Raw genomic sequence first — 10,987 nt, forward strand, 5'->3', positions numbered from 1 at the left:
AATTAATATAAGATCACAAGATTCAAAAATATCTGTTTTACGGAGGTTCATAATTTCTTTCTTGACTGGTAAGAAATAGGAGTTAAAATTCCCATATTACCCTTTATTTAATCTCAAAACTACATATATGCAAATTCTCAGTTATCTCAAAATCCAAAATGGAACCCTCATCAGTTCAAATGAAGGACAAAGATTTGTTCAAAGCAGCTGAATCTGGTGATTATTCATTCTTCAAATCACTTACAGAAGAACAACTCCTCAATGCCCTTTCTCTTCGTAATGAAGATGCTCGTTCTCTCCTTCACGTTGCTGTCTCTAATGGACACTCCCAGGTTCTTGAAATAAGTTTATTTCTTATTTTCTTTGTGTTTGGTAGGTAAGTAAAAATAATATTATTCTAAAAGTATTTGTATTTAATTTAGACAAATACTATGGGAAGTGGAGGGTGGGGTAGGGTGGACGGTGATGGAGTTACGATTTTTACTAAGGGAGTTAAAAAAATGTAAAGTACTCCCTCCGTTCCAAAAAGATTGTCCTAGTTTAGCTTGGCACGGAGTTTAAGAAATAAACGAAGACTTTTTATGTGGTCCAAAATAAGCCTTAGGTATTTGTCTGGTCCCTCCGTCCCAAAAAGATTGTCCTAGTTTGACTTGACACGAAATTTAAGAAATAAATGAAGACTTTTTTAATATGTGGTCCAAAACAAGCCTTAGGTATTTGTGTGGTTATAAATCATTTCATAAAGTTAAAATGTTTGTAAATATAGAAATATGCTAATTTTTTTGGGATAAACTAATAAGGAAAGTAAGCAATCTTTTTGGGACGGAGGGAGTAGTAAACAAACGAAGAAGCTAAGGGTTCAACATCTACTATATATACATAAAAAATAATTTAACCTTTTATATATAGAGTAAATTTCGCCGAAGGGGGTGAACCCCCTAGACATTAACAGGCTCCGCCCCTAAGAGTGGGGTGGTGGGTGGTGAGATTGGGGTGGGGGTGAAGATGAGGTGTTCGGGGGTGGGAAGGAGACAATCGAGTTGAAATGCCACTTGTGGAACTTATTTTTCTTAGAGAAAATGTTGTCTAAAAGATTTTGACCAACCACATATGAGAAAATTGAAAAATATTTTTCGGAAAATGTTTTCCTCCATACTGAACACACCCTAAATGAGAAAAAGTTGGGATTTTGTACTTCTTTTGTCCCAAAAAAGATTGGCGGAATTCAGAGTGCGAGAATTATTTTTGAAGAGAATTCACTCGTTGATTTCTTAATTTTTTGAAATTAGGACTCTCCTAGTCTAGTGTTGTTAAAGGCAAGCTTAAAGCGCGCTTTAGCCCTGAAGCGAGGCTCAAAACATGTTGAGCGCTTCGCGTCTTTTTATGTGCGCTTCAGTGTCATCATCAAGGCTCTAAGACATACTTTTGCTTGCCAATGAGCCTTTCTTGATGAGGTGACACTAGATAAGTGATATTTCACTTTATCATAATGTTTTTACAATTTCTTTGTCCGTACATTTGTTATTCATGCTTATTGTTATTAGTCTTGGACTAAACATATATATATTTATGTGTTTGCACCATTGCGCCTTTTTTCATTAAAGCCCATGCTTTCGCTTAAAGCCCCAGGTGACCTTAGAGCTTTTTTGCGCTTTTCGCTTTTGATAACATTGTCCTAGTCTCCTAGTCTCAACATGTTTGGTGTTTTTCCCTGTCGAAGATTCAAACTTTGTGAACTTTAACCAATATTTTTGAAAATGTATCTTTCTTGTTGAAGTAAGTCATTCAGCCATTTTGCGCACAGTTAAACTAATTCTCTTGTTTTAAAGTGTATCATGTTACAAATTTGATACAAGGAATTGTAACTTATTGTACTTTTGTGTAGTTTTCAGATATCTGATTTTTTAACTTGGAAGGATAAATTAGTCTAGCCATATCTAGTTCTGGAAGTTAGTCTAATCGATTTTCAATAAGGGTAAAGTGTTGACAAATAATATATTTGGGTAAAAGAGGGACTAATTTAAATCACATTTTTTACAGTTAAAATATCTTTCAACATTTGAAAAATCATAGTGAAGAATGTTATGTTTGATTTTCCAAGTAGAAATGGAGTCAAACAAATTGGGAGAGATAGAAAGTGTATAATTTCTATCTAATTCCTGAATGGGATGTTTACGATGTTGAATATCGGGGTTGAAGTAATAAGTTTGTGAAATTTGGGTTTTGGTGATTGTATATTAGGTGGTGAAGATTCTTGCAGCTGCTGATCCCTCAGCGAGTGGTATAAATAGTGGTGATGAAGAAGGTTGGGTCCCATTGCACTCTGCAGCAAGCAGTGGTAATGTGGAAATTGTGGAGATTCTGCTCAGCAGAGGTGAGTAGTATAACAATTTGCTGGCATATAAAGAATTTATCTTTTCAAAATTGGAAGCGGTATGACCAAAAATGAAAATAAAAGATCTGAAAGATTTCTATGCATTTAAGATAATGGATTTCTCTAGAACTATCAGCCTTTTGGAGTTTAATTAATTTGTGTTTACTGTTTAGTAATTCCATTGACTTGTGGATTTTAAGGAGTAGAAGAAATTGAATTGATGTGCTAAAAGCAGATGGATCATGGATGTACAGTAAAAAATATAGCATTAGTTTTTGTTGAGTGTTGACTTATATACAAATGTTTTGCATTTTGCCTACCTGATATCCAATCACAAGGGTCAGCCATCTAGTAAAATCAAATGAATCACAGCAGAAATTGAATTGAAATAATTTGTGCTCAGTTTGTGCCAATGCATCTATTCTCCAATATCAAAGCAGGATTCCCCCTTCTCTCGAAATCTATTGCAGTGTAGTTCTGTAAGATGAAAGAAGGTTATCCTTATATCAGCAATATGTTTTTGTTACCTTTAATCTCGTATATCCTACGAGGACTCTGTTGCCTTCCCACGGAAGGGGTGACCTGTGAATGCGTACCTGCTTTTGTCAGCATCTTTTAGGCAGTTTCAATTAATTCAGTTCACTCGTTTAATGGTCGATCCATGAATTTGTGATAGTAAATGTGAATATATTTGTAAATAGGTGCTGATGTAAATCTGAAAAATGATGGTGGCCGCACTGCTCTTCACTATGCTGCTAGCAAGGGTCGAGTGAAAATCGCTGAACTTTTGATTTCACATGGTGCTAAAATCAATGCAAAAGACAAGGCATGCTATCTTATGCTTGGAACTACTCATCTCCTTGGAAAGCTTATTATAGTTCCAATTATATGTGAAAATTAGGGTGTTCATAACGACTTGCTATTGGTTTTATTAACATGTGATATAGGTAGGATGCACCCCATTGCATCGTGCAGCTAGCACGGGGAACTCTGAGCTGTGCGAACTATTAATTGAGGAAGGCGCTGAAGTTGATGAAGTTGACAAGGCAGGCGAAACGCCCTTGATGACTGCTGTTGTATGTGGCAATAAAGAGGTAATTGTGCCGAAGTTATTTCCTTCACGGAGGTTAAATGTCTTTAATCTTGTTCATGCGCTATATAGATCAGAAGGGTCATAAATATCTTACAAGTGAATAGTGCAGAGATCTTCTTTCTTTCTTCTTCTTCTTCTTCTTCTTTTTTAAATAATTTTTTTGTGATAGGGAGATCTACTTTCTTCTTTTTTTGAATACTTAAGCATGTCAAGTATCAGATATCTCATGCTGCCCTTTTTAAGTATTACACCTTTTCATTTGGTCTGAGGAAGGTTCCTTCATCTTTTGCGACTCCTTTCTCGTAATTCTATTACTTCCACCCACTTCCCTATTTGGGAAAGAAATAACAGTTCAATCGTTTTCTCTTCTTTGTTTGTTATGCTGAGGTCAAACCTATGAAACCAACTTATATTTGAACAAAGTTGTTTCCCTTAGAAACTCGGTATGAAACTCTGGATTACTCACCTGTGAAGTATTTCTCCGAAAAGCTCACCAGAAATCATCCAACTTATTCATGCTACGTTTAGTTACATGGGAATGGCACCACATCAGGTGGATGCTAATGATGTCTTTAATATTCATGCTACTCTTCGTTGGGTGATTCTTTAACTCTATTCATATTACTGATGTGCAAAAACAAATATCTCTTCCCATTTTATATTGATGCATCGAAAGTTGTGACCTAGTTGGTCAGTGTAGTGGAAATGCTCTGAGAGAACATGGTTGAAATCCCAAGAAAAACTAAGGTAATTTTTTTCCTCAGTGTTGCCCAGTATGTGCATGCTGATAGGAGGTAGCAGGTAACCCGTGGATCTGTTTGAGGGGCGCAAACTGACCCAAACTCCACCCTTATAAATACACACACCGACACACGTATCTTTGTCGTAGAATTGGTTGTGTGCTTCTGGAACCAAGCACTACAAAAATGTTCAGCCTCAAGAGTCCCTTTGAGTGTACCTTGAACTTCATCGATGTTAGTATTCTTCCCAAATGAAATTTATGTGAGCTGAAGAATTCACTGCTGAAGTGCTGATACTCTCTGGAATACGTTTGGTATTTTTTTATTCATAATTGTGCTTGCGATTATTGCAAAAACTTTTGATTGTAGAGAACATGCTTAAGGAGCCAAAACTTCTATATAATATTACGACATTACTTAAACGACATTTTGTAACAAATAATAATGCACGTCGTGATTACTTTTACACAGGTAGCTTTGCTCCTCATAAGACATGGAGCAAATGTTGACATTGAGGACAAGGAAGGTTACACTGTGCTTGGTCGAGCTTCCAATGATCTTCGCCCAGTATTGGTCGATGCTGCAAAGATGATGCTTGAAGGATAAACTCAACGACCTCATAGCCTATCAGAAAATGCAAGCCAACTAATTTACAGTATTGTTTTCTGCTAACTTAAACAGATATGTTTCATCCCCTGAGGATACGATATATTGATATGTACTATTGACCTTTCAGAAAGTTTGAACAAGAGGTGCTAGGTGCAAAATATATTCTTCACTGTTTTAAGTTTCTCTCAACCTCTGTAATGTACATTAACTTCTGTCCTTTCAGAATGACCTCCAAGGCATCATTAATTTTCTTGGCTCCTTGTTGTGCTCTACATTGTGGAGTTTGAGATTGCAAGACAATCTTTAAAATAAAACTGGCAAGCTAACTTCTGACTAATATATCTGAAGCTTGTAACTTAGATTTGTATGTTTGTAGTCTGTAACTTCTGATCCAAAAAAAATCCAACGTCAGTATCATAATTCAAAGTTGATTTTCAAATGCTAAACTTATAAAAATTTATATATTTAGATAATCCCTTAAATAGGAATCTTAAATCAGCCGTCCGTGCACTTGCCCTTGTTAAAGGACTAGCAAATACTTGGCCAATCCTTGAACGTGATATGAACCAAGGAGATACATTCGTTTTTGGGTGATTTGTACAAAAGGTATACGAGTTTAATGATTTTTTTTGGAACTAAAATACCCTTTAAGTTGAGAGGCATAGATGGTAAAGTGACGTTGACAACTACAAAGATGCAATTCATGACAAATCGGTATGACTTCATGTTATATTCAACTTAGTTGTCCTGTTGAATTACTCACAAGCGATATTAGATCTTCTATTTCGAAGCTACAAACAAAGTAGAGAAAAAAACATTTAAGAACGATGGCATGCAAGTCATGACAAATTGATAGGACCTCATGCTAAGCAACATATTTGTCCTGTTGGGTTACTCAAAAATCATATGGGATCATCATGATTTTTCTATTGACTCGGACTATAGCTTGTTCGAAAGCTTGTAATGGCCCAACAAGCGAATGATGGCCCAAGCCCAACGAGATAACTACCACTTCAATTTAGTTGAAACTAAATGATGACCGTTTGTTTCTTGATCTTCCCTATCTTCTACTTTTGCTTCTACTTTGGCCTAGTGGAAAGCAGAGGGCAAAAGCAGAAGTATGACTACTCATATTTCACCTATGGCAACATCAATGAAGCAATTTCCATCAACTAGCTTCAATATTCAGCCACTTCCATCAGTTTTCCATGGCTTTAAAAGAAAACCAACAAAAACTTCTATTACTGCTTCCCTTAAAAAAGCTCCTCATCTTTTCTCTTATTCACTTAAATTGCCTTCTGAAAACTTCATTTTACAGAAGTCATTTGTTCCACTTTCTGCTTGCCTTGCTATTCTTCTCTGGTCCTCTCCTGGTAATGTTATCTTGATTTATCTTTCTTTTGCCTCTTTTGTTATGGTGGTATTTTTTTGTTTCTACAGTTATTTGTGTGTGTCATGAACATAGACGGATCTAGAATTTGAACTTTATGATTTCTGAATTTTAGGAAAACGACCTTAAATGTCAGTAACTTGGTTCTGAATTAAATTTTTGTACATCTTTAGTAAAGTTTTTAACACATATATAAGTTCTAGCCAAAGTTACTGGGTTCTGCTGAATCCGTATATTCAAGCCTACATCTGCCCCTACCTATGAAGCCTTGAAACAAAGGACCCACATAGAGCGGAATGTAATATAGAGGATTCAAGTAGTCGTCCCATCTAGTTTGACATTAGTTGATTTAATTGATAGAAGTTGTGAGGCCTTGATGTAAGGTTATTCTAAGAAATATACTCGCCTGTGCATAAATTAAGAATGCTTCAGAGCGATAATAAGCTTAGAAGCGTTTAGATAATGAGTTTATAAGCGTAATTTTTATCCATCATAGTTCTTCCCATCTGTCCAAGCCTTGGTGGGCAGAGTTATTCGGTATGTGTGTTGGTGGGACGTATTAGGTATCTTTTGGAATTAGTCGAGTTGCGCGCAAGCTGACCCAAACACTACCGTCATCAGAAAAAGAAAATTATCCGTAATAGTGCAAAACTTTACTAGAACAATTGAATTGGCTAGTTTTTTTGGTCCTACAGTTGGCAGTTGAATGGAACACTTGCCTAGGTTGAGGGGACCTAGCCATATATTTTTAGATTTAGAGCTTCCCCATAACAGGCTTCTTAGTCTAGTAGAAGGCCTACACTTCCGCCAAACCACGCCAATAAATGAAGTGACATAGGTCTAATATGGAACCCAAAATATGTGGCTTCGGTATTTTCCACCATTTATATATGTTTAGCTTGTTTTACAAATATCACATTAAAAAGTCAAGTAGCCTCTTTTGTTTAATGCTTTTAGCTTCATACACTATGACGTGATTTTTGTGTGTATGAAGCCTTGAAACAATGGAACCACGTAGAGCGGAATGAATATAGAGGATTCATATAGCCGTCCCAATTAGTTTGACATTACAACTTAGTTCATTGATAGAACGATATGAGGCTTTCACACCCACCGTACCATTCCCCAATACCCTCTAATTAGTAGAAACACTTTGCAGATAGGAGAAGTTTTTGAAATTCTTGAATGTTGAGATTTAGCATAAACACTCTGCAGAACCATCTAATAATTCTGATTTTTGCTATTTGTGGGGGAGAATTAGGTTGGCGTCTTTGCTTTTTAGTTTATGTTGTCTCATCTGCATTTTGAGCTTTGGCACTATATTGGTCCCAAATGGGAGCAATGAACACTTATTGATCTAAGGTAGCCTTTTTTTCTTGTTTTGAGTGTTCCCTTTGTTTCCCTTTACTAATTATGCATGAAGATTTTGCATCAACACTAGAAATTTTAGCTAATGGAAGTCAGCCAAATGCTATTGAACACCATTTGAGATTCAAGAGAACAGGAAAATGTTGTCATGCAGATGAAGTCTTTATTATGGTTTAGCATGTATATTGATTAACTGCTAAAAGTTACTACAGAGTTTTGCTAAACTAGGAAGTGTATAAGTTTAGCAAGATAAATTGATATAAACTTGAGATGCTATGGAAGTTTAAGTTATTGAATTCCTATGGACATATAGAAATATCTCGAACCATGTCAGAAGCCACACACCTTTTTGACAGGTGGCCCTGCTAAGAACTTTGAAGATTAATAAACGCTTTTGTTACTTTAATTGATTCTCTTAATTTCTTTTGAATACTTTTCAGTAGGACTCGTGATAAACTGAGTTCCTCTTTGCTTCTATGTAATGGATATAGAATTTACATGATTCTTTCGTTTTTTCAGTTGTCAGTGCTTGAAAGCTTAAAATATGTTATTGTGTTTCAATTGCAGCTAATGCTGGATTTCTTTCGGGTTCAACCGGAATAGAATCAGTTCCTGGACCTGAATTGCCTAAGATTGATTTTCTTAATCGGTGGAACGGTATATTCACTAATACATTGTAAAATATTTCTGCTGACATTATGCAGTATGATGATATGCAAAAAATAGCTTTTCTTGCAGACGATAATCAGAAGAGGTATGCAGAACTTGATGCAAAGTTCAAAGAGTCGCCCCTGCTTAAACAGTTACTTGAAAAATCCAAGCAAAACAAAGAGAAGTAATTTCTTCCTTTTCAGAATGATTAGCTTTTTGGTTAATAGATCATATTACACTTCTAATATGTTATATGCTAATATTATTACAATATGCTTATTTCAGTATGCTGGTTAAACTTGGAAACTTTCAATATTGTCTTTGTTTCTAATAGTGATTTCAACTGCTTGCTTGGAGGAGGGTTGAGGTTGACTATCTTCTGTCAGTCTGTGCATTTCCTTTTCTATGGTTATGATTAACTTGTAATAGGAAGTAGAAGAGCTAGTAATTTTAACAAGGGGATTCAGAAAAATGCAAGAATGCCACCTCAGGGGTTTGAACGCGAAACAAAAAGCAATTTGACATCAAGGGGATTTAACAATTTTCATATATACAGAAAATATTGTCTTTACCCGCTTTATAAAATAGGGCTGCCCGGTGCACAAAGCATCCCGCGTCAGCATGCACTAAATTTTTTCGATGAAGGGGATTCAATTGAACCCCCTTAGGACCATATAGATCCACCCCTGCTAATAGGTGAAGGTTGATTGTCCGGTTTTTTCTTGTCTCATGAGATTGCATCGTGCATTGTGTTTTCAAAAGCTATAATATGTTTTCCTTTCAGTTTCTTGAAGTATATATGACAATAACTGGCATAGATGACATCAAGCATCAACCAAATGGTAACTGTTCGTGTATTTTTCAGGAACGAAAAATTAATTCAAGACAAGTATTGCCTACGAGGAGCTGAGTGGGGAGTTGGAGATTGCTCTACAGCAGGAATGACACCAGAAGAAAGAGACAGCTTCATCGCCATGTTGAAGCAGAAGGCAGGAGTAGAATGAATACAACTATATATGTACCCTTTGTCACCAATGTTGGTTCCAATTTCCACTCTTCAAATTTTCAAGAATGCAAATGGATGATGCAAAGAGTGATGATTGAACCTTAATGGTGAAAATTCACGATAGGTTTCTGCAGAGACGAGGAGTTTGATAAAGCCTCAATACATCAGAAGCTATTAGTATAAGCACTAGAATTATGTCTAGGTCCATTCTGCCCATTGTTCAATAGCTTGTCTATACATTGCATTAGTAAACTATAAGCTTGATAGTGGCATATTGATTATATAAAAAAGTGAAGTTTTGCACCTAGTGCTTTCTTCTAAACCCCATTTCTTGAGCTAAATCTGTTAACATTTCTAAAACTTACTGATTCTGTATCCTTATAAATGACTTAAGTTACAGTTAAGGTTACTGCCCTAATAGGATTGCTTGGTCATCTTTCTTTCTTTTTCCTTTTTTCATTTTTAATTCAGTGCAAGTGAATATCTACGAAAAAAATGTCGCAAAGTTTGTTATTACTTTATCACTCAATCACAGACCGCTCTGCCATTATCTAATTTTTGGTTGTCTTCACTTCCGTTGCTATTTAATTCTCTAAAGCTTAATTAGAAGTTAGCCGTGGGGAGAATTGGATAAGGATTTGACTTTTCTAAAAAGGAGATAAAACTATTTCATCTGCATCTAGGACTGCTTTACTTGTTGGCTTATCTAATACTCTCTCCGTCTCATAATAAGTGTTACCTTAGCTAAAAACACTCATATTAAAAAATTAATAATGCAATATGAAGTTTACTAAATTATCCCTATATAATAAAAATAAATTACCTTTTTCTCTTAATTAGAGCATGCACAAGTAGTAATCCTCTTGACATTAAGAATCCAATAATACTAAATTATTATTTGTCTTTTTCAATCATTTAGATATTATTTTAACTTGTTATTTTTATCTAAGGATAAAATTAAAAAAAATTAATTAATTTATATTTTAATTTTCTAAGATGGCATTTATTATTAGACTGAGGGAGTAGTAGATTGTTTTTAGCTTTCACCTGTTGAGAGGGAGGCTAATGATGGTGATAAGTGATAATTTTGTACGACTGTAGTAAGAAAAAACGTGGTAAAATGTGACATTCTCTTGAAGCTTTTAACAAACGACATCCTAATGATACATTAGAAACGGAGCCAACATAGTAATTAAAGTGATTGGCTATTAAGATTGCATGATCATCTTTCTTCTCTTTTTCAATTTCGTTATGATTATGATTATAATCTTACCCAAAAAAAGAAAAGAAAAAAGAATTTACAGTGATATTGTTCCTTCTTTTTTTTTTTGGCTTAAACAGTGATATGGTTAAATGTTAAGAATCTTGGTCTCTTGGACCTACTCTTCATCCCAATTTATGTGACATACTTTTTTTTTTTATCAGTCTCAATAAGAATGATATATTTTTTTATTTAATAACAATTTAACTTTAAACTTTATTTTTTACACTTAACGAGATGATTTATAACTATACAAATATGTTTGACCTATTTTAAAATACAAGATTTTTTTATTTCTGAAACTCCGTATCGAATTAAACCATATCAGATGGGGAGTAATAAATTTGTGTGTAATTCTCAATACCTTTTACAGCCCCTTTTATGGAAAAACTTTTCTTTTACCGTAAAAAAAGCAAGAAGAAGGGAATATTCACAAAGGTCCTTATTTGAAACTCTAGCAAGAATTCAGAGGGCATCTAACAAAAAAATAAAAAT

The 10,987-nt window shown here is 34.9% G+C and overlaps 2 protein-coding genes across 3 annotated transcripts; both read left to right on the forward strand.

The window, feature by feature from the left end:
* Positions 1-109: 109 nt before the first annotated feature.
* On the forward strand, positions 110-5,074 carry LOC132067871 (uncharacterized). The gene is made up of 5 exons (XM_059461255.1): positions 110-332; positions 2,242-2,374; positions 3,076-3,200; positions 3,322-3,468; positions 4,679-5,074. The coding sequence occupies exons 1-5, from the start codon at positions 159-161 to the stop codon at positions 4,811-4,813; spliced, it is 714 nt and encodes a 237-aa protein (XP_059317238.1). The 5' UTR covers positions 110-158; the 3' UTR covers positions 4,814-5,074.
* Positions 5,075-5,859: 785 nt separating this feature from the next.
* Positions 5,860-9,675, forward strand: LOC132067873 (uncharacterized). 2 transcript variants are annotated; one of them, XM_059461256.1, is made up of 4 exons: positions 5,860-6,189; positions 8,142-8,231; positions 8,301-8,409; positions 9,091-9,675. In XM_059461256.1, exons 1-4 carry the CDS (start codon positions 5,937-5,939, stop codon positions 9,227-9,229), a joined length of 591 nt encoding a protein of 196 aa, XP_059317239.1. In that variant the 5' UTR covers positions 5,860-5,936; the 3' UTR covers positions 9,230-9,675. The 2 variants fall into 2 exon arrangements, with proteins under 2 accessions (XP_059317239.1, XP_059317240.1); XM_059461257.1 differs by having other exon boundaries at positions 5,861-6,189; positions 8,313-8,409.
* The last annotated feature ends 1,312 nt before the right edge of the window (positions 9,676-10,987 follow it).

This window comes from Lycium ferocissimum, chromosome 8 (assembly GCF_029784015.1).
Source record: "Lycium ferocissimum isolate CSIRO_LF1 chromosome 8, AGI_CSIRO_Lferr_CH_V1, whole genome shotgun sequence".
NCBI classification, from domain to species: Eukaryota; Viridiplantae; Streptophyta; class Magnoliopsida; order Solanales; family Solanaceae; genus Lycium; species Lycium ferocissimum.